Below are 22,459 nucleotides of genomic sequence, written 5' to 3' on the forward strand. Positions count from 1 at the left end.
AAAAAAACATGTTTTTTATGTCTCTCCTTTTGTTGCCGGCTCTTCTTTCTCTCTATCCTCCTTTTATCCTTTTATTCTACGTCTCTAGTTTGCATTTTTACATTTTATGTTAATTTGACCATTTCACCAAAATTAATAAAAATAAAATAAATATATGTATATATATAATGGTATGGTAATAAAAATATATATTTTAAAATAAACCATTTAAATTTAATTTTAAAAAAACTATTGAATCAACTTTATCTACAAATTTTTTATATATTTGAATTAAATTAAGCTCAAATAAATTTTGTTGGGTAAAAGAGACCAGACTAGAGGACACTTATTTATATATATATATATATATATATATATATAGATTTCTTATTTGGTGGTAAGATTCTTTACTAAATTTATGTTTTATGCTACACATCATCCTTCTAACGGAAATAAATCAAAGGCAAAAATAGATAAAATTACTATAAACTTAATGAACTTGAAAAGTTGGGTAAAGTTAGGAGAAACTTTTGATATTTGGTATAATGTTCAAGCACCGACTCTAAAGCTTAGTCTGCGTAAACCAATTGGTATGGTTTTAAAATGAAAGCTTTTTCTATTATAAAAACACCGTGTTTATCGCATAGAGATGGCAAAGTGACATTAAAGAAGGAAAGAAACAATTCAAACATCATACTGGAGACTTCTTCAGTTAGCTCTAGATCATTAGTTCTTATCTATCATGATATTTTAAGAAGACCATAGAGTCCTTTAACATTGTCGATTTAGGTTATTTTTTCTAATAACTCATTTCATATTAGGACGTTGTTATGTATTAGGTTATCCACCTTTGTTTTTCTTATTCTTATTATCATTTTAATTGAACTGCTTTTATTTTATGAAATACTAATTTTTTAAATAGGAGTAATTAAATGATGAGATATTTAGAAAGTTTGGTCAAATCCTAAATATGGATTGTTGGTTTCCAATTTGAAATGAGTTAGAATTTTCAAATTCAGTTTGGATTAATATTATTTTGGATAAGTGAATCCAATAAACTTAGAAGATAGTATTACAATCTAACCCGATCCTACTTTTGTGACACGTTAAGGGGTGTATAAGAGAAGGACGGGTCTAGCCAAAGATAAACACCAACACATTGTGAGAGAGAGAGAGAGAGAGAGAGAGAGAGAGAGAGAGAGAGAGAGAGAGAGAGAGAGAGAGAGAGAGAGAGAGAGAGAGAGAGAGAGAGAGAGAGAGAGAGAGAGAGAGAGAGAGAGAGAGAGAGAGAGAGAGAGAGAGAGAGAGAGAGAGAGAGAGAGAGAGAGAGAGAGAGAGAGAGAGAGAGAGAGAGAGAGAGAGAGAGAGAGAGAGAGAGAGAGAGAGAGAGAGAGAGAGAGAGAGAGAGAGAGAGAGAGAGAGAGAGAACATGGAAGTAGCTCAAGTTCTTCACATGAATGGAGGAATTGGAGATCTTAGCTATGCTACCAATTCCGGTCTTCAGGTCCCTATCTTTTTTCATAGTTAATCCTTTGAGTGAGCTTTTGGGCTTATTTAACTTGTGTTTTTTGTGTAACAGTCGAAGGTGATATCAATGACGATGCCAATTGCTGAGGAAGCCATTGTCAACCTCTATTGCTCCACTTTTCCAACTACTTTAACCATCGCGGATTTGGGCTGTTCTTCTGGACCCAACGCTTTGATGCCAGTGTCCCAACTCATTGAGGCAGTCGAAAAGGCTGGTCGGAAGCTCCGCAAGGAACCAATCGAATATCAAGTTTTGTTAAACGACTTACCCGGAAATGACTTCAATACCATCTTCAAATCCCTGCCTAGCTTCCTTGAACGTTTGAAAATGAAGATTGGCGCTGATCTTGGGCCTTGTCTCGTTACTGGGGTGCCTGGGTCTTTCTATGGCAGGCTTTTCCCTACCCATAGCGTCCACTTTATTCATTCTTCCTATAGCCTTCATTGGCTATCTAAGGTAAGGTAGTGCACATCTTACTTACTTAACCACTCACTTTGTTCGTAAATTTTTTGCTAAATTTTTGGTTAGGTTCCTGAAGGGTTGGAGGAGAATAAAAGAAACATTTTTATGGCTAAGACGAGCCCAGAGAGTGTGCTGAGAGCTTATTATGACCAATTCCAAAAGGACTTCTCCTTGTTTCTCAAGTGTCGTGCACAAGAATTGGTGGGTGGGGGTTGCATGATTTTTACACTCCCGGGAAGGAAAAGCCAAAACCCAGCTAGTAGGGAGTGTTCTTCCACTTGGGAGCTTTTGGCTGTGGCGCTTAACGACATGGTCTCCGAGGTAACCATCACTCACTTCCATCTAAATTCCTCGAATAATTGGTTAAGAATCACGACCCTCCCTCCATAATGAATGATATGATATTGTCCACTTTGAACCTAAGCTCTTATGGCTTTACTTTTGGCTTCTTCAAAAGGTCGACCCTCCACAATAGTATGTTATTGTCCACTTTGAGCCTAAGCTCTTATGGCTTTACTTTTGGCTTCTTCAAAAGGTCGACCCTTCACAATGATATGATATTGTTCCCTTTTAGTATAAGTTTTAGTGGCTTCCTCAAAAGGCCTCTTACCAATAGAGATTTATTTCTTACTTGTAAATCCATGATCAACTAACGATCCTCAACAATTCTCTCATCGAACAAAGTACACCATAGAGTTTCCCCTAAGGCCTATGTAGCCCTCGAAGAGCCTCCCCTTGATCAAAGCTTGACTCCTTCTCTAGAGCCCTCAAATTAAGTACACCCTTTGTTCAGCACTTGGAGAGTCTCAACTTCTTTGTTTGACAGTTTGAAAATTCTTTTGACATAGCTAAGTTAAGAATATTACTTTTCTTTCGACTTCCGGAAAGGCTTCATATTCATAACAATGAAGATGTATTCCTTACTCATAAACTCATCATCAACTCCTTAATTAGCTGACGTGAGACTCCTCTTCTAGCAATTCTCAACATAATTTATCCGTCTTAAGCGTTATAACTTGGCATCAAAAAAAAAAAATTAAAAAAAAAATAATGATGACAGGGAAAGATAGAAGTGGAGAAATTGGAGAGCTTCAACATACCCAAATACAAGCCTACACCAACAGAAATAGAGATTGAGGTTGCAAAAGAAGGATCCTTTGTGGTGGATGGCATTAGGGTTTGGGACGTTTCCAGCAATCAATTCAGCAACAACGCATTAGACGGTTTCAAGAGTAGCAGCGACAACGTAGCAAAGGGCATAAGGGCTATAGCTGAACCAATTCTTGCAAGCCATTTTGGAGACCAAATTATGGATGAATTGTTCATCAAATACGGTGAGATCATAGCAGACCGTAAGGCAAAAGAGAAACCTAGTCTTGTCAATGTCACTGTTTCCCTCACTAAACCAAAGTGACACGACAAAAAAAAACCCATCTACTTAATAAAATATTGTTGTATGTAATTCTGTACCAAAACTATGAACGAAGCTTGTGACAAAACGTGTTGTGTTTTTATAGGACATTGAATCTTGTAAGCCACATTTACATGCTTGGATTTTTGTCGTTGCAGACACTGACAGCCTCTCTCATCCTCATTCCACCGCTTAAAATGTTCTGAATATAAGAGTGTGAGATCTCACATTGGTTGGAGAGGAGAACGAAACATTTCTTGCGCTGGCAAGATTGCTGATATAGACACCATTGGACCGCCACCCAAGCCCAACCCACCGCCCAAGCCCACCCCCCCACCCTCATGCTCATGTCCGCCCTGCCCGCCACCCTATTGCCCATGTCCGTCCTACCCGCCTTATTATGGATCGTCGTACGTGGTCGTGCCCCATGAAACCTATCCTTCTTGCTCTATTCTTTGATCAAACCTACGTCTTCATATAATTATTGGATGTTTGCAAAATCATTTTAAATTTTTTATTTCAATGCATTTATCCTATTATCGTGTTTGTGTGTGTGTGGGGTAAGATTAGGAGGCAGCTATGTTGAATAATTTTGTTGGATTAATAATGGTAATTGTTTGTGTTTATTTTGTTGGTCAATTTCTCAATTTTTATATTTATTTTATTTCATTAAATTAAATTGGTCGATGTTTTAGTCAAATAAATATTTTAATTAGGTGCGAATGCAATTAAAAAAGGACATAAAAGTTGCACTGTGCTTTATTTAAAAAGAAAATGAAAGGTTGTGACATTAATTTACGATGTTTAATAAAATTTCCTGAATTTTAATAATACAATAAATCTATGACTTCCAACTATTTTAAAATTTTAACTTAAATTTTGATAAATACTTCAAAATAGATTTTATAAAATTTGAAGTGTTTTTATAATGAATTATTTAATTATTAATTTTCTAAAAAATGTACTTGTAAAAAAATTAAATTATAAATTTAATTGGGTGAAAGTTAAATTTTAGCTTAGTGATTTTAAAAGTTAGAATTTCAATTTGATAAAATCTCAATAAATATTTTGGTTTAGTTTTTTAAACGTTTTTAAAAGGTAAGTAATAAATTGTGAAAATAATATTTAGAAGTTATTATTATTATTATTATTATTATTTTATAGACTAAGAAACTAAAAATAAAATAATTATGAAGTTAGTGACTTAAGCTTTGCAAATACGGTAAGACATCTGAATATTTGTATGTTGACGACGACTTGCACTAACGTTAAAACTAGTTGTTTTCATGGAATAGTGACGTTATATATAATATCCTCACTCTCAATAGTTAGATACAAGTCTATATAATATAAAAATGCAAGATGCCCATGACGTGTACGTGTGGGATGAACCAAATCCTCATTGAATTTGATTTTTCCATTAGAAAGAGCTCGTATATGTTCTGCAGTCCCCCTGCGAATACTCCGCCAGTATGAAAAGTTCTTAATGTTAGTTGAGTACCCAGTTCTCCTATAGATTGACAAGAGAGACATGGTGTCAGCTCTCTACCACCCTTGAACCATGTGACCTAAGTTAGCTATCATGTGACACATATGTGTGTCACAGTGACAGCAAGCATTTCGACACAAGTGTTTCAGACGACTTCTTTTGAAATTAGTTTTCAAATACAGTATGGGGCGGCACGAGTGTGCCAATATTATCCTCCAACCTATATCTCAGGGGTTGGATTATCCATCTGTTATTCGGTACAAAGTCCGTAAATGACATGACATGGACACGGGTGTACCAATGTTTTGATAGATTGTGGAGGGATGGATTTTCAATAACAGGTGGGCCCAAAAATAGATAAATAGGATTTTATTTAATTAATTACAAGAAAAAAATACAACTCAGACAACCTAACCCGAAAATGGAAGGTCGAATTTGGTTGACTTGTAAATTTTATTCAAGTTGAAAGGCACAATAAGAATAAAAATGGGACTATGCTCTCAATATAATTCTTATTGTTATTATTATTATTATTATTATTATTATTATTATTATTATTATTATTATTATTATTATTATTATTATTATTTTAGAGGAATAAAAATGAATTTAATTAACTGGCTTTTGTTAATAAAATAAATTGACTTATTATAAAATGGTCCCTGGTCCCAAACATTGAAGGTATCAATAATGGATACATCTGTATTATTCTCAAAACTTAACATAATTATCATAGTCTATAAATAATAATAATCTTTTTATTTTTGTGTCCAAACTAATTTTTTTAAATCAATATGTTTTCGGTAAAAACTTTATTAGCAGAATAATTTAATATAAAAATATTTGCTGACAAGAAAAAAAATTGGGTTATTGAATGAACTTATGAAATTTGTTAATTATAAGTTTAATTTGTAAATATTACTATAAACACGTAAACTAATCCAACTATAAAATTATTTAGATGTTCATTTAACTCGTGGGTTAGATTTTTCATTTAAACAAGATGGAAATATATTTCATAAATTTTAAATAATGATAACTATTTACCATTTTTTTAATTTCATTTACAAGTTAATATTGTTCCGACTAAAAAAATTGTATTTTAAGTTTGAATGAGTTTTATGTCGGTTTAATATGTTTCTTAATAACAAAGTTTTTTTTATTTTTTATTTTTTACATTTATGGGATTTTTATTTTAATCTAATTGGATTAATTTTTTGTCACATACATTCATAACCATTATTGTCCATTTAACTATTAATTTATTAATCAAATAAAACTAATCATTAACTATGTGTTAGTGTTTTTTTTAGATTTGAAATTATGTTATTTTGATTTTATATTTTGTTTGTGAATAATAATTTACAAAAAATAAAAAAAAGTATATTGTTAATAATAGGACTAAATCAATACCAATTAATAATTTATGTTGAAAAATAATATATATACTATATTTTAAAAAATAATAATAAATGGGGAATTTTTGTCTCGATTCCCAATTTTTTTTTTTTTTTTTTTTTTGGAAGAATAAAGAATAAAATAGTGGAATTGATGATTATGTCTAATATTTAAATAATATTTAAATTTTATGAGATTTTAGATAAATAGGATCTTTTTGAATTATTAAAAAATAACACACAACATATAACAAGAAAAAATAAAGGGCTGCGGAAGTAAAACTCCCCGAGTTTTTTTTTCATCGCAATTGCTGATACCAAGCTAGCTTCGATTCATTTACGACGCGGTTCATTCCAACCTGAATTGTTTCTCTCGAGATTTTTGTTTTAAGGTTACAATTCTTGAACTATTGTTTAGAATGTATGTGTTGTGCATCATTTGGTGAAAATTTTCATATGCATTGTCTTGTTTTTCGTGATTTTGATGGAGATTATTGTGATTTCAACTTTGATTGACTAAAATATCGGAGGTAAACGACATGTATCGATCTCTAAATTCGCGTCTACCGTTTTTCTGTAAACTGAAATAGAAGGGAACAGAAAGAACAAAAAGAGAAAAGAAACAAGTAATTCTTACTTTATCTAAGGCTCTAAGCAGAATCGTCGGATTTACGATTCTCTTCGTTGTGCTTCTGTTGACTGTCTGTGGTTGTGGAAATGACAGGTCGAAGTGACGGTTGTTAATGTTTCTACCCGGCGTCAGAATGGGATCGAGAGTTTGGACGATTTGTTCTTCGTGTCGAGGGAGTATGTTCTCTCTTGCTATGATCTCTCTGAAATCATCTTTCCGATGACCGGGGTAAAGCAGTCTTGATAATGAGTTTTCTTATTAAAGCCCAGAAGGATGGGGTTATTGCTGGAGCTATAGGACTGCTTTGAGGCAGTGAAGGGACGTCTCTCATATCCTCTGCAATAAAATCTCTTCATATTGGAATACCTAAGCTTATTGTCTCAACGTTTCCTAGTGGTCAGACAGACTCTTATATCTGGACATCCGATCGGATACTTTTCCCATCTATAGTGGATGTGTCTGGAAGCAGTGGAGGAAAGTGTACTCCGTCTACTGGCTATAGCAGTTGCTGCTCATGGGATCAATCCTAATATCTTGGTGCTCTATCATGGAGGTATTACCTATGAACTACAATGGTGATTGATTTGAATTTACAACTTGGCTAACTAGTTTACTGCACTAAAATGTAAGAGCGTTCCATAATCCTGTCCCTCGCTCCAACACTCCAACCTCGCAGTATTGTTGTGGAGGAAAAGTAAACCTATGCTATTGTAGGCGGGGAAGCCTAGCATTTCTCATTTCAAGCTAATGGTTATTCGTCCCACAATCCATTCCTTATAAAAGCTTTAAATTTCCATCAGAATGTTAGTCGTCCAAGTCATCGATTTTGGCCTTTCATCCTAATGTCCACAAAAGCCAACGACCCCTTCACCCTTATCCATGTTGTTTGGGGACCATTTTCTATAAATTTGTTTTATTAGCACAGATAGTTTATCCCTTTTATTGATCATCAAACTCATACACGTTGGCTTTACCTTGTTGGGTGTAAGTTCGATCCTTTAAAAACTTTCAAGCAATTTCTACGGGTGGTTTAATGCACAAAAGAGTTTTTTCATCTTGAAGTAGATAATAATACCCAGCTTCTTTAATTGGGGATTTGGAAATATCTCCTAGAAAGCAGTCTTGTTCGCCAAAGTTCCTGACTTTCTCCCCAACATAATGGGGGTGGCATGCAGTTTCCTTTTATTTAACCTTCTGGGGCGATGCAGTTTATAACAGCATATTTAATACATGTTATATTCTCTCGACTAAAATGTAACAGACGAAAGCTTAGAACCAACAAAAAATGTTGATGAAGAAGTTTAGATGCGATCACCACTTGGCTTTGGAAGAAAATTTAGGACAAATGATGTGTCTAAGTTGAAGAAGTCACGTTATGGGCCCAAGCAATCACCTTTCACAAATTCTGTATCGAAGCTGGTTGCAGACATTATGAGCCTAGTTTCTTTTTTTTTTTTTTTTTTTTTTTTTGTATACTCTAACTCTACTTAGACCTTTGTGTGACCCCTCCCTCTATGAAAAGGGACACCTTGACCCTTTGTCCTTTAGGTTATTGTGTGCGGTGAACTACTAGAGATGATATTTGATAACTAGAAAATTTGTAGAAGCTTGCACTACAGTCTTAAGTTAAGGATTCAGGGAAACTCAAGTACATCAAAGCATGTGTTTGATCTACTGAATGAAAAAGATATAGAAGATTGGTGGAAGAACTCATTTATTTGATTCACACTAGACTAGATACTATATTTTCTGTAAATTTAATTATCGATGCATAAAATACATCCACAAGCAATAACTAAGGTATTGAGATGTTTCATATTTAAGGAAATCCTGAAGTAAAGGACTTCTGTTTACCGAGCATCGTAGCCTAACAAATGAAGGATAGTCTGATAATGATTGGGCAGAATCAACTGTAGAAAGAAATCTTAGCATAGGCAGGCTATTGCATCTTGAAGAAAACCTTGTTGGGTTTAGACTTCAGATTATTATAGAGTTTCTAGTTCTTATTGGACTGCTAATAAACTCATTATCTAATTCAACAGAATTGGACAAATTATGTTCAGATTGATCTTAATTTGAAGGCAGAAGATAATGCTTTGGTCTGCACTCCTTTCGTTCCCCGTGAAAAGATAATCTTCAGATCCTTAGCAAAAAGTCTGCCAAAGTCTCGGTCTCATCCTAATGTAAGCAACCAAAAATAGGGCAGTGTAGAAGATCACAGTACCAAGTATTATGAGTTCGGATCATTTGGTAATAAATGCCAGCGTTAGACAGCTTGGTAGTACATGCAGAAGATTGTACATTTTTCTACATAATCAATTCCAGGAAATTTGAGGTATAGTGAAGCCAATATTAGGCTAATTTTCTCCTGTCAATTTGTGTATTTATATTGATTGTATTCATTCTGAGACGATTCCTCTCGATCCTCCTGGGACTGTAAATGTTAGATGGTTGCCTTTTATGCCTGCGTAAGAATGTAATTCTCATTTGTCAAATGCATGAAAATGAAAAGATGTACAATTACTTCAATATTAAAATTATCTAATGAAGTGCGGCCCTTGATGAGCTTGATACTTTCCCTGTATATTATATCTAGTACTAACTTCTTACACGCTTGTGATGGGCAGAAAAAAGTACTAACTTCTTACACGCTTGTGATGGGCAGAAAAATGTAGCAAATCGTACCCTCTGTGTTTTGTTCTTCTCTCTCTCTCTCTCTCTCTCTCTCTTTTTTTTTTTTTGTTGGTTCACTACTTTATCAAGATCAATTTGGGGAAGATCCATTATCCTAGATATTGTAGATTCAAACTTGGACTGTAAGAACAGTCCTGTTATCAATTGCACATTGTTTCTCCTTGAAGATTAAAATGAAGGTCCTGTTTCTTTCAAGTGCCAGCCGTCCTTATCATTTCACATGTCATTCAGACCTTAACCATGACGGAGCAAGATGTTATCATCCTTGAGGTGTTCATTCTTAGGTTTTTCTGGTAGTCTTCTCCTTCCTCATCTATGAGTATGAGAGCAAGTTTCTGATATATATTTGCTTGTACAAAATTGACTCTGAATTTGTTAACGTGCTTCATCTGTGTAGCTTCCTCTTAATCTTCTACTCATGTAAGAACGACACAATTGTAGATGAAGATCTTTCTTTTAATGATGCTACTAAATCGTCGATTATAAGGTCTGTTCTACTTCTACATCTTCATATCATTTGATAGAAAATTTCATGCTTCACTACTGACCTTAGAGTCACTTTAGAAATATTTCTAAAGTAGATAAACCAGTGAAATATTTTATAATAGTACTTCAGAAACTGTAAGAACTTGTTTGTTTCATGGGTTTTCAGATTTATATTTAATTTTTTGTTTATTTTATATGATTTTACTCTTTAAAACCTACGGTATTCAGGTACCTTAAAAACTCAATCAATATGCATTTTCTAATACTCTTTACAACTTTCATTCTTATGCAATACCCTCTCCTGGTGCAAGGGGAGGGTTTGAAGTGACATGAATGGTACTTTGTAAATAACGTTATCAAGCATTACACATGTTAATCATAGAGATTAGAGTATTTAAAAAGAAATATACTTCGACCTTAAGCAGAAAATAGACCACGGAGTCAAGACAGACGGGGAATCTAGAGGGAAGCCATTATAGGCGTGCAAAATCAAACCAAACAGATAACCGGATCTTAAGGAGTGCGTGCCAAGTAATAACTCTTGCCTACCCTAGTTTGGACAAAATATATAGAATTTTATATAGACTCCACTACTAGTTCTATATCAAAAAAAAAGGACACATCATAAAGTGAGGAGTTCCCACTGCAATGGTGCAAAGTTCACTTTTTCATTTTATTTTTTCTCTTCTGGTTTCTTAAAAAAAGTGGGTAATTAGAGGCCATGATGATACATATTATCCAGCTGCTTCCTCATTACCATGCAATTAGAATCTTGCCACTTCTCCTACCTGTACCTGAAATAACGTTCTCACATCTATGCTTATGTCCCATCTTACAAGGTCTTCAAAGTAATGGGGCAGCCGCTTCTCAGCCTAGGGATATGTGCCTTCTTTTCGAGGCAAGGATCTGGATCATCAACCGTCCACCTAAACAATACAAAGGAAAAATAATGATAAGGATAAGAAGAGGAAGTTCGGAATTAGTTCTTAGAACGGGATGAAATGCCTGCTGCTTTAGGAATGTACAGACTCACCTGTACCCTCCAGTCATCCTGTGCAAAAAGACCAACATTGTTAATTTGGCCATGTTGATTCCGAGACAGGTCCTGGGTCCAGATCCAAAAGGTATGAAACTGTATGGCTTTTGAATTTCCTGAAATTAGGCCCCGTAGGTGCATGAACAATATATGTTTAGTAGCTGAAGGGGGGGGGGGGGGGACAAGAAGAAACAGTGATTGATTGTAGGTAGATACATCAAATCTCGAAGGGTTGAATTGCATGGGGTCCTTGTACAAATCTGGGTCATAATGAATGCATGTTGCATCGATGTTCACATGCCATCCTTTCTTTATTTCAAAACCTGCATACCACGTTCAAAATGCGTTGGAGTGGGTCCCAATTTGTTCAAAAACTCTTTATCAAGTCCACTTGGCATCCTGTCTATCGATTTACAAATAGAATATAATTCTTTTCTGTATACGTATGTGTATATTTCTAGCAGAGAAATAGTTCTACAGGAGTCATCTTCATTTCCTACGGTAGAATAGAAAATCTTGTTCATTTGTTTCCATTAGTGAAATATCAAAAAGAGAGGATGAATGTAACAGGAGGAACGTACCTTCTAATCTGCAATCCCCTAGTGCCACACGAGGAAACCACAGCAAAACATTGGACATTCTCAACGTCTCTTTGACGACCTGCAATGCAAATGAATTAAGTTGTCAGTGGCCTGTTAGTACATTGTGCATGGAATTAATTACAATCTGAAGCACTCTGTACACTTCTTACAAAATAAAAACAAACTTAGGCTGCTTATTATATAACCTTTGAACCAAAGGACATTTTATTAAGATCTTCAAGAGTAAGTAGTTCTCCATCTTCCTTCTTTCGTAGAATTGACAACTGTTCCTCCTGGAGAGTTGCAATGGGCATTAGTATTCATTCCACAGGAGTACTCAGCATGAAAGTATGAAGAGCAGTGGATTATGGGTAACCTTTGTTAACTTTTCTTTGGATAACTTAACAGGTTGTGGATCTTACCCGCAGCCTTTCTTGGGCCTCTCTGTTCTCGTCCAGGAACTTGACACTCCACATCATAGCAGCAGCTGTGGTAGTTTGGCTTGCAATTATCAGTGTCAAAAGGTTATCCATTATCTCTGAGTCATCTAACTTCTGATCCGGAGGATACGAATCTCTCTGCAACATTGACTGCAGGAAGTCTTCTGGTGACTCCTCTCCACTCCGTCGCCTGGATATTATTTCTCTTAACCTTTCCATTAGTCGGTTTCGTGCCTGCACATTTTGTTGATGATGAGTTTATATGCTTCTAAAGTTGAAGGAAGCTAAAAAGTCCTAGTTGAAGTGTATCAATGTACCTTGATGCCTTTGTAGTACCTAGTTCCTGGAATCATGAATGGGAAAGATAACATGGCATCAGAGACGGCTGTACAGTCTTTTTCAATCTGCCTGAGTGTAGATTCATCTCTTAGACTCATTAGCATATTGCACATGGAATCGAATGTTATCTGCAAATCACATAACGTAAGATATGTTGGCTGCCAAGTCAAACAGACATGTTTGAGAAAGATGACTATATTTTTATTTTCTATAACCTTCATGCTGAAATCAAGCAGTACAAAACTTTTCCCATCTTTTACTAGTTTCTGTAGCCTTTTGGAGAGCATGTCGTCAAATTGTTTGACAAACTTAGACAGAGAAGTCATGGAGAAAGGATCAGCTAGAAGACGCCTAATCCTTCTGTGGTCCTCGTGGGAAACGCATAGTAAACTCTTCTCTCCAACAGCATCTCCCATGGATTTCACGTATCCCTTGTTGAATTGGACAAAATCATTGGCAAATATTGCCTTTGCACCTTCTGCACTTGGAACAAACACATGGATTTTTCCAAATAGCCTTGTCCTGAACCACCTACCATGCCTGGTTTAGTTTCACACAGTCATCAGTTCCATGTTCTAAACTGCCCGGGATGTATATGCTAATGCATATATATGAATACATGGACCTTCCCAAATAGCCATGGAACTCACATCAGTCGTCAAATGTAAAAATTCAATGGAGTTGACTCGTATGGGACGGTAACCAAGTCTAGTTTTGTATCTAAAAGTTCTAAAATTATCGAATTAGAAGCTAAAGGAATCACCTAAAAGATTACAAATTTTAGGGAAGTAGTTCAACTTGGCCTTGAATGAGGAAAATTGGAATCATATTAAAGGAATATTAGAAGTCAGACTAACAACAGTACTTCAGTAAAGAATATCCATAATCACCATGGGGACAGAACCACTAACCATAACCGGCGGAGCCTGACAAATTGGTAACACCCTCTGGTGCTGTTATTAGCAGAAAGAAAAGAGAAGGTTTCCCCTACAAAGGGTAACCCCAAGTGACCAGGAATTCCTCCAACATTCTTGCTCCTCTGTCTCCAGCAAACTTTGGAAACCAACACTAAAATACCTATGGAAAGAACTGCCGCCACTGTCGTAGTGTCAAAATAGTTTTGAGCTAAGAGCACGAGCTCCTCCTTCCACAACATCTTCAACTTTTCGCCAACAAACTCTGTTGACTCTTGATGAAAACAATGAATAGTTCCAATGGGATGGGATTACTCTTCCAAGATGCTGCAATATATAAATATAAGGAGGGAGGGCCAGAGTGTTCAACAAGACAATATGTGGTATATATTTAAATGGTCGCCAATGTATATCCTTGGATGCCTAGGCATGAAAATGGAAAGATCCATTCCATAAAAACGACACATTATATGATATCCACCCGGGTTTAATCTTTATTTCAAGTTGGGGTCTATTATGTTTGTTTTCCGATAGAATATATTTATCATATAGTGGACAAATAACCGGTCAATTTCTTTTATAATTATGATTGTGATATATGGATTTGATGTTTATATGGGATCAAACTAAATGCTTCTAATATATAATTGAAGACTCCTTAGATGCCCACCCAACATTATATTTGATGGAGATCAATCAGACTTATACTTGTAGATTGAGCATTTTTATTTGGCTTTAAATTTACAATTTGTTCTGGTTTTTCTATTTAGCTGTCTTTCATTTTATTTCTCAATTAGAAGGTAATTTTGGGGCTGTGATAATCGAGTTTTGAAAATATTGTAGTGATGAGGTTATTGCTATCATGATTTGATTGTTAAGGAGTCCTCTAATCTTTGCCTCTTCTTTTCTCTCCCTCTTTCTCAACTTTTCCTCTTCCTCAATCTGGGTGGGGATTGATTCTAAAACCAGCCCGAGGATGCGATTTCATATCCATTCAAGTTGGAACACCAAACATGAGGTGTTCTCCCTCCCAAATCCTATCTCAACAGTTAAAGACTTTGCCTTTTTTCCACCTCGAAACAGAAAAGGAAAAGGAAGAGTGAAGAAGTCTTTTTCAAGTTGATTTTGAAAGGTGAATATGAGTATGGAGAACTGATCTTGAACTGTACAGGAGAATAGGATTGATAAATTTTGTGGGAGTTACATGTTAAAAGGTGGGTTGACTGAGATGTCCTTATTATGAGCCTAGTGGGAGGGGTGTTGGAGATTCCGATAGAAGATGGTAATGGGAATGGAAATGGAAATGGAAATCGAAAGGACCCACATTGAGAGTTTAAGGATACTTGGGGAAGCCAATGTGGTAGGTTCTTGGAGGGTCGAGGTCGGGATCAGGTGGTCTGTGAGTACTTTTATATATGAAAACGATGGTAGAAGAGGAGGATCCAAAAGGCCATTAAAATGGGTGTGTAGCAGCAGTTTGTTTCCCTGTGCTAACGTAAGATGATAACAACTCTGAAAGTAGGGTGATAAGGACAGGTTGTAGTATTGTGGCCGGCCATGCCCATAACACCTCCTTGCTTCGGTGGCCTGCTCCTGTGTGTGTTTCCTTTCAAGGGTCCCAACTTCCAACCAACTACCCAATAACAGATTCTTTTCAAAGTTCTCAACCTCGTTGGATTCCCTGTCTTACATCTGCTCTTCCCCAATTATTCTCTCCTTCTCTCTCCTCACTGCTCATCAACTTCCGCCTCCTCCTCCTCCATTAGAAAGAATCAAAATTTTCCATCAAAACTGTTCCAAAATCTAATTTGATATATATGGCTTCTTTGATTTCTTGTACGAAAGATCCAATCTTTCCTTGAGTGTGTGTGCGCGCTCTGCGACTTTTGATAGCATGATGGGACAAATTGTTCCAATCTTTAATTATCTAATACTATTACAGATGATCAAAGCTGAAATGGAAATATTTATTAATTCTTTTCCCTCCACTTTTCTTTCTCTTTTGTTATTCGGATATTTGAAGGTATCATGTCTATATGTTCTTCCCAATAATGATCACTAATTTTGCTTTGCTATATTTGTGAAGGTGGAAGCTGCATTTTTTTAGCTAAATTCAAGTGTCTCGGAGCTACATCTTCTTCCACCTCTCCAGGAGTGGAGTTTGACTAGGATATTTAAAATATTTTTAAAATTCAGATTGTATATAAACTAATTACTATAAAAAAACATTTCTTTCTTTTTCCATAAAGTTAAATTAGTTTTATTTATTTATTTATTATTATTATTGGTTAAATATGTAAGTTAGTGAATCTGGTTATTTAACCTCACTTATATAAACTGGCGGCAGGGAATGGAAAGAGGGAACGGAAAAGGCGAGGGAGCTACTGAAAGGGATGATGATCATGAAACTCCATAAACTCGGTAACTCCAGTTTTCCCCTCTCTAAGCTTGTCAATGTTCTAGTTAATTTTGTATCGCTTAAAATCGTTGAAGCTTATGATTGGGTGCATCATCTAATTATTTGTTATGTTGAGAGGTTTTTTATTAAAATCGAATCGATTAATCGTCTTAGAGCTTTAAATTTTTATAGAGATAACAACTTAGTCCACCCACTTTGGTTTATAATGTTTTAGACATATTTTAAATTTATAATAGTTTAGTCTATTAACAAGTTATTTTAACATTTGTGGCAATTTAATTTTTACAAGTGAAAATTCTACCAATAGTAAGTATCGATGGTTATTGTGTATTAACTTTGACTCTGTATAGTTTATAAGCATATTCGTTTGTTAACTAGTTTATTAGTCTCTAACATTTTAAAAAATCATTAAATTTTAATGATGTTTTCCCCCAAATTAAAGGGTTAAAAAATACATGTTATATGTGCAATTAAATTCATACAAAATTGAAAAGAAAAAAAAAATTAAATCGTTACAAATCATAGGGAGAGTAAATTGTTGAAAGAGAGGCCCAAAATGTTTTAAACCAATTGAATAAGAAAGGTGCTAAAACTTGAAAATCCGAGAAAACCCGTTTTAAAATTTACAAATTTTTTTTTTTTTTTTTTTTTTTAAGTGACTCCGGCGGAGGTGGCGGAGCACAGCTGCTGAAAGGCGACGAAGGTGACAAAGCAGTACGTATTAATTAGATATGGACTTGGGTTCACTACTCACTTTTAACATTAAAATTAAAATTAAAAAAAAAATTAAAATTTTAAAAAAAATTAAAAAATGATAAGAAAATGTGCATTAAGTATTAAATACTTATAGACCAATTTCTTCGCTCCTTTCTATGGTTTGGAAAAATTCAAAATCTTTAGGAAAAAAAAAAATTTTAAGAGATATATTCTAATATTTAGGTTTCAGAAGGCAAATAAACTAGTTTCTTCCCACGTGATGGTTTTTTTTTATTAGAAAATTATATCTTTTTTTAATATTCATTAATTTAATAAAAAATATGTTTCCTAGAAAAATAGGTTTGATTAGTACATAAATTTGAGTATTTTTTTTTCAGACTTACAAATTTAAATAAAAAGTAATATATCTAATATTGTTTTGGTCGGATCCTATCATTTCATACCAAATATGTTCCATAATTCATTGAATATATAAGAATTTTTTCCCCTAACATTTCTTTTAACCAAGTAAGATAAAAATGTCATAAATTTGAGGTAGAATTGAATGGAAAACAAAGCCTAAAATTAAAACCAAGGGAAGAAATCATTTTAAATAAATAAATAAATGTAGAAAAATCGCATGGATTTTTTCCACAAAAAAAGAGACTTGCCCTAGTCAACGGCGCGTCGGCGACTCCAAGTCGTACCTTGGAATACAAGTCCGGGTCCCACCATCAAATGCTGGTGTTAATTTTTTTTTTTTTTTTTTTTTTTTTAATATTTCATTTCTCAATTTGTTTTTCTCTCACATTTTTTATAATTTATAAATTTCATTTCTCTCAAATGTTTTTTAAAAATCAAATTAGTACACTCACAAAGAATAATGTGTTAATTTAAAAAATATGTTTTAAAAATCAATCTATAATTTTAATATGCTTTCTAACAAAACATTAACAATTTTTGAAATTAGAATTTTATTGAATAAATAAAATAGATTCAAACAACATTTTGACCATTCAATAGAAAAAAACATAATTTAATCTGTTAATTTAGGTCTAAATTAAGACAAATATAAATTTATGCTAATAAATTTTTATATACTTTTACAAGTGAATAAAAAATGGTTAGGATATAATTTTATATAAAACTTATTTAAATACAAATATTAATATAGTTATAAATAGAAAGTAGTCATTTTTGTTCACTTTTTTTATTTAGAAAAAATTATTTTATAATCTTATTTTGAAATTTTTTTCAAAAAAATAATTAAAATATTTTTTTGGTGTAGTGTGGGAATGCAATAAAAAAAACTATTTATTCATTTATTTAAGAAACTCCATTTTTTCTTTCCACCCACTCCATCGTCCATTGACTTCCAAAACTCTTCTTCTTCCTTCTGCTTCAACTTCTCTGGTTCATTCGCCTTCATTTTCCATCAGCCATGGCCTCCAACAGCCCCACCGCCGAAGCTAATCTCGCCAATGCCAAGGCCCTTCTTACTGCCGCCGCATCCTTCGCTGCCACCGTCGTCCTCGCTCGCTCCGTCGCCAACGACTTATTGCCGCCCCAACTCCGATCATATTTCTATAATGCCTTTCTAAACATCTTCGACCGATTCTCCTCCCAACTCACCATGGTCATCGACGAGAGGGATGGCCTCGGCCCCAACCAAATCTACGACGCCGCCGACACCTATTTGGCCACCAGAATCTCCCCCTCCACACACAGACTCAAAGTCTCCAAGCCCGAGAAGGAAGATAGCATCACCACTACAATGGAAAGCAACCAGGAAATTACCGACACCTTCAATGGCGTCCAATTTCACTGGGTCCTCGTCTGTAGCCAAATCGAGGGACAGAACTTCCACAACGCTCGTTTGCCCTTCCGATCCACCGTCAGATCGTTCGAGCTCTGTTTTCATAAGAAACACAGAGATATGGTCCTCAAATCCTATTTACCCCACATTCTCCACCAGGCTAAAGAGATCAAGCAGCAGACTAAAACCTTGAAGATCTTCACCTTCGATTACCGTCAAATGTTCGGCAACATTTCGAATTTATGGGTTCCGACCAATCTCGATCATCCCAGTACGTTTGAGAAGCTCGCCATGGACTCTGAGATCAAGAACTTCATTCTGAGTGACCTTGAACGGTTTGTGAAGAGGAAGGAGTTTTACAGGAAGGTGGGTAAGGCCTGGAAGAGAGGGTATTTACTCTACGGTCCCCCAGGAACAGGGAAATCGAGCTTGATTGCAGCAATGGCGAATTACTTGAAATTTGATGTGTATGATTTGGAATTAACAGAGATCCAATGTAATTCTGATCTTAGGAAATTGCTAATTGGAATGGCGAATCGTTCGATTTTAGTAGTGGAGGATATTGATTGTTCTATCGAGTTCCAAGATCGAGACTCGAGAACCGAAGAAGACGGCGCATCGTCTACGAGGAGAAGAGCGCAAGTGACATTATCGGGGTTGTTGAATTTCATCGATGGACTGTGGTCGAGCTGCGGCGACGAGAGGATTATTATATTCACGACGAACCGTAAAGAGAAATTGGATCCGGCGTTGCTCCGGCCGGGAAGAATGGACGTTCATGTTCACATGTCGTATTGCAGCCCTTGTGGGTTCCGGCTTCTGGCGTCCAATTACCTTGGGATTGAGAATCACGAACTGTTTAGCGAGATTGATGAGCGGATTTTGAGCACAAAAGTGACTCCGGCGGCGGTGGCGGAGCAGCTGCTGAAAGGTGAAGACAATGACAAAGCATTAGGGCATTTGATGGAGTTTCTGGAAGCTAAAGAACGGGAGAAAGAAGAAGCGGAGCCCAAAATCCGAGAAGATGGAGAAAAGAAGGAGAAGAAGGCGGAGAATATGAAATAACTCCGACTTTATATTATTATTATTATTATTATTATTTTGGAATAAGGAATTTTTTTATATAAAGAATATAAAATAACTGAAAAAATATATAGACTTACCTTCACAAAATCACAAAATATATCTAGAAATTTATAACGTGTAACCCGTTATGTATTGCAGTCAGTTTCACGGTACTCGTACAGATATTGTTTTCTTTATGCTTTCTCGAGTTTTTCTTTGAGAATTTACTTATTGGCTTTGGCTTCCCAATTACGCATATATTAGGGAGAGGTCTTCATATTCTTGTAATGACGGTAAATAATATTTTATGATATATTAAAATTAAGTTAGTTGAAATTGTGAAAGAGATATTAATTATAATGTATTTTGATTCCATTGCCTATTTACAAGTAAACAACTTAAGTCTAATTTAGTAATTATAATATATTAAATATGGCTGTTTTTTTTTTTTTTTTTTTTTTTTTTTTTTATAGTTTTTCTAAAAATTATAATCTCCGTTCTACTCTTCTAGGGCAGTAAGGGTAGCAATCCACGGAAAGAGGAAAAAGAACCGATGAACGCAGACGGTTCGGTCCAGTCCTTCAAATACATAAACCCAATTCGATCGGTCTACAAACCGAACCGATTCTATTCTTGTATAAACATTGGTTTGGTTCGATCTGGATTTGGGCGAAGACGGAAAAACCGAACCGATGTGCGCCCTATAATCGGTTGCCCTCGACTGGAATCCTCGAACATCGTTCAGTTACTTCTTCACACACGAGGAGCGAAGTAAGCGTCAGATCTCATGGCATCAAAATCTTTTTGTCAATTCTGATAATTAGAAAGCTTTGTGCTCAACATTTTCTTTCCTTGTACTTGTTTTTTTGTTCCTTGTTCTTATTTGATCTTTTCCAGACACAGAGTGGTTTAAAGATGGACCCGAACACCGTGAAGTCGACCCTTTCAAATTTAGCATTTGGAAATGTAATGGCCGCTGCTGCTCGTGATTATCAAAAGGTATTCCCTTCAACCCGCCCTTGCAAAGTTGGATTTCTTTATTCAGATCTATTTTTCCAGCATCATATTAAGATATGAATGGCGATCGGGTTATATTTATCGGTGATTCTTGCTTCATCTTCTTCCCCCTTTTACATGAATCTGGAAACGTTAGTTCTTTGGGTCTTATTCTCCCACTTTTGTTTATCTTAAAATCAAAAATTGCATTCAGGATATTGATACGTCTTATGGACAATTGGGAATCGTTAAGAGCCCGGAAGTAGGGTTGAAGCTTTTACTGGTTTCATGAGTACATTTATTGACTTTACAGGAATTGCTTGCTCAAGAGAAATCTCAGACATCAAATTCTAACAACGAGGAAGTTGACCTTGACGAGTTGATGGATGTAGGTTTAATGATTGGGGTCTTTCCATAATGCATATTAATGCTCGTGATTTTCGCTAATGTTTGCTTACCTGGGTCAGGATCCAGAGCTGGAAAAGTTGCATGCAGATAGAATTGCAGCTCTCAAGGTCTGAGTTTGTGTATAATTGTCTATATATGTTCCATTACTATCATCATCTGCAGTTTACGGTACTTCATGAGCCGCCAAGTAAAGTTTTAGAGACTCAAAAAATGTTTTTCTTGTTTAATTTCCCATTACCATTGAACTTGAGACTTCGATTCATGTGACCGAACTCTCAGCCTTTGAAAAAACAGGATCATTGTGCCAACTCTCACGAATAGTTCATACATTTACATTATAATTTGTTTGAGCAGAAGGAAGCTGAGAAGAGAGAAGCAATGAAGAGACAAGGGCATGGGGAATACAGAGAAATAACTGAAGGAGACTTTTTGGGAGAAGTCACCAGGAGTGAAAAAGTGATTTGCCACTTCTATCATCATGAATTCTACCGCTGCAAGTAAGTCTTTCAATTTCAGATCCCTTACTAATCCAATTGATGCTTATATTGTAAAAGTCTCACATTGGATCCTTCGTTCTTAGGATTATGGATAAGCATTTGAAGACACTTGCACCAAAACATTTAGACACAAAATTCATCAAGCTTGATGCAGAGGTTGGTATATAAATCGTTTATTCTAACAGCAGTATCTGCTTTTTTTGAACCATTTGTTGTGAAAGTTTGTCCGGGTGAAGAACTTGTAGTGGCTAATCATCTAAATGTAAATTGCAGAATGCACCCTTCTTTGTTACCAAACTTGGAATCAAGACTTTGCCTTGTGTTATTCTCTTCAGGTAACATCATTTCCTTGGCCCATTGATTCTTGTAGGCATTCCTTTCTACTTTGTGAAAGGCATCATATAGGTAGGTAGGGCACTCTATTGGTTGCTAATAAGTCGTAAGAAAAGGGAAATAGCATAAAAGACAGCCCCAGATACTCGGATCGTGATAACGTGACTCAATTATTGTTTAGAGAGCTAAAGAAGTTCTGTTTATATGGGTTTGTGGGTAAGAATCTGCTTTGAAGGACTTTGATCTTGGCTGCAGGAAAGGCATTGCTACAGATAGGCTTGTTGGGTTCCAAGATTTAGGTGGAAAAGATGATTTCAGTACAAAGACACTAGAAATTTTATTGACAAAGAAAGGTGATATTCCTATCAAATGCGTTATTTTAACTTCAACAATGGCGTTTGTCTGACTAAAGACGCAAAATACAGGTTTCATCAGTGAGAAAAAGGATGAAGAGGAAGACGAGTACGACGAAAGTAGGCGAAAGGCGGTGAGATCTTCTACCAATGTCGATTCCGACTCAGATTAGGCAACAGAGTTTGTTTGCCTTCTTCATTAAATTACAAAGATATGTGTAGAAATTAATGTTCTATCAACATGTTGAGTATTTTGTAAGTGAACTCCCAAATCAAACATAGTTTACAAGCTATTGTCATTGAAGTATAATTTTTTTTTAGTACGGAGAGCATGGGGCTCGAACTTCTGACCTCAAATACTGAATTATATCTTAATTATTGTTATACTATACTTATGTTTACGAAAATATAATTTTCTTAATTATCTCAAAATATTATTTTTTTAATGAAATTATCATTTCGAATTCATTAGATGACAGCAATTTCATG

At 35.2% G+C, this 22,459-nt stretch overlaps 5 protein-coding genes across 23 annotated transcripts; 4 read left to right on the top strand and 1 right to left on the bottom strand.

Moving 5' to 3' along the window:
- The first annotated feature begins 1,350 nt into the window (after positions 1-1,350).
- On the top strand, positions 1,351-3,488 carry LOC111803234 (S-adenosyl-methionine 4-1-methyl-2-pyrrolidinyl-3-oxobutanic acid methyltransferase). Its single transcript, XM_087127333.1, has 4 exons — positions 1,351-1,483; positions 1,559-1,963; positions 2,036-2,290; positions 3,030-3,488. The coding sequence occupies exons 1-4, from the start codon at positions 1,409-1,411 to the stop codon at positions 3,381-3,383; spliced, it is 1,089 nt and encodes a 362-aa protein (XP_086983459.1). The 5' UTR covers positions 1,351-1,408; the 3' UTR covers positions 3,384-3,488.
- Positions 3,489-6,505: 3,017 nt separating this feature from the next.
- LOC111803260 (uncharacterized) lies at positions 6,506-15,968 on the top strand. Of its 17 annotated transcripts, none has more exons than XR_015422693.1 (6): positions 6,506-6,658; positions 6,991-9,884; positions 9,989-10,078; positions 10,503-10,608; positions 10,917-11,201; positions 15,474-15,968. XR_015422693.1 is itself a non-coding variant. In XM_087127689.1 (5 exons), the coding sequence occupies exons 2-5, from the start codon at positions 7,351-7,353 to the stop codon at positions 15,496-15,498; spliced, it is 312 nt and encodes a 103-aa protein (XP_086983815.1). In that variant the 5' UTR covers positions 6,506-6,658; positions 6,991-7,350; the 3' UTR covers positions 15,499-15,968. The 17 variants fall into 17 exon arrangements, 2 of the variants coding, with proteins under 2 accessions (XP_086983815.1, XP_086983816.1); XR_002816365.2 differs by lacking the exon at positions 10,503-10,608 and having other exon boundaries at positions 6,991-7,450; positions 8,940-9,884; XR_015422696.1 differs by lacking the exon at positions 10,503-10,608 and having other exon boundaries at positions 6,991-7,450; positions 9,823-9,884.
- LOC111803254 (abscisic acid 8'-hydroxylase 3) lies at positions 10,864-13,644 on the bottom strand. The gene is made up of 9 exons (XM_023687583.2): positions 13,385-13,644; positions 12,689-13,013; positions 12,452-12,601; positions 12,117-12,368; positions 11,901-11,987; positions 11,695-11,773; positions 11,330-11,436; positions 11,111-11,229; positions 10,864-11,003 (listed from the first exon to the last, which is right to left on the bottom strand). Exons 1-9 carry the CDS (start codon positions 13,627-13,629, stop codon positions 10,910-10,912), a joined length of 1,458 nt encoding a protein of 485 aa, XP_023543351.2. The 5' UTR covers positions 13,630-13,644; the 3' UTR covers positions 10,864-10,909.
- Positions 15,969-17,842: 1,874 nt separating the features above from the next.
- Positions 17,843-19,721, top strand: LOC111803255 (protein HYPER-SENSITIVITY-RELATED 4). The gene has a single exon (XM_023687584.2). It carries the CDS (start codon positions 17,944-17,946, stop codon positions 19,381-19,383), a length of 1,440 nt encoding a protein of 479 aa, XP_023543352.2. The 5' UTR covers positions 17,843-17,943; the 3' UTR covers positions 19,384-19,721.
- Positions 19,722-20,003: 282 nt separating this feature from the next.
- PLP3B (thioredoxin domain PLP3B-like protein) lies at positions 20,004-22,359 on the top strand. 3 transcript variants are annotated; one of them, XM_023687586.2, is made up of 9 exons: positions 20,004-20,154; positions 20,281-20,382; positions 20,693-20,767; positions 20,847-20,894; positions 21,142-21,284; positions 21,368-21,440; positions 21,558-21,619; positions 21,873-21,970; positions 22,043-22,359. In XM_023687586.2, exons 2-9 carry the CDS (start codon positions 20,299-20,301, stop codon positions 22,141-22,143), a joined length of 684 nt encoding a protein of 227 aa, XP_023543354.1. In that variant the 5' UTR covers positions 20,004-20,154; positions 20,281-20,298; the 3' UTR covers positions 22,144-22,359. The 3 variants fall into 3 exon arrangements, with proteins under 3 accessions (XP_023543354.1, XP_023543355.1, XP_086983746.1); XM_023687587.2 differs by having other exon boundaries at positions 20,094-20,154; positions 20,287-20,382; XM_087127620.1 differs by having other exon boundaries at positions 20,133-20,160; positions 20,287-20,382.
- Positions 22,360-22,459: the final 100 nt, after the last annotated feature.

Source organism: Cucurbita pepo, chromosome 10 (genome assembly GCF_057944985.1).
Source record: "Cucurbita pepo subsp. pepo isolate OVF chromosome 10, ASM5794498v1, whole genome shotgun sequence".
Classification (NCBI taxonomy): Eukaryota; Viridiplantae; Streptophyta; class Magnoliopsida; order Cucurbitales; family Cucurbitaceae; genus Cucurbita; species Cucurbita pepo.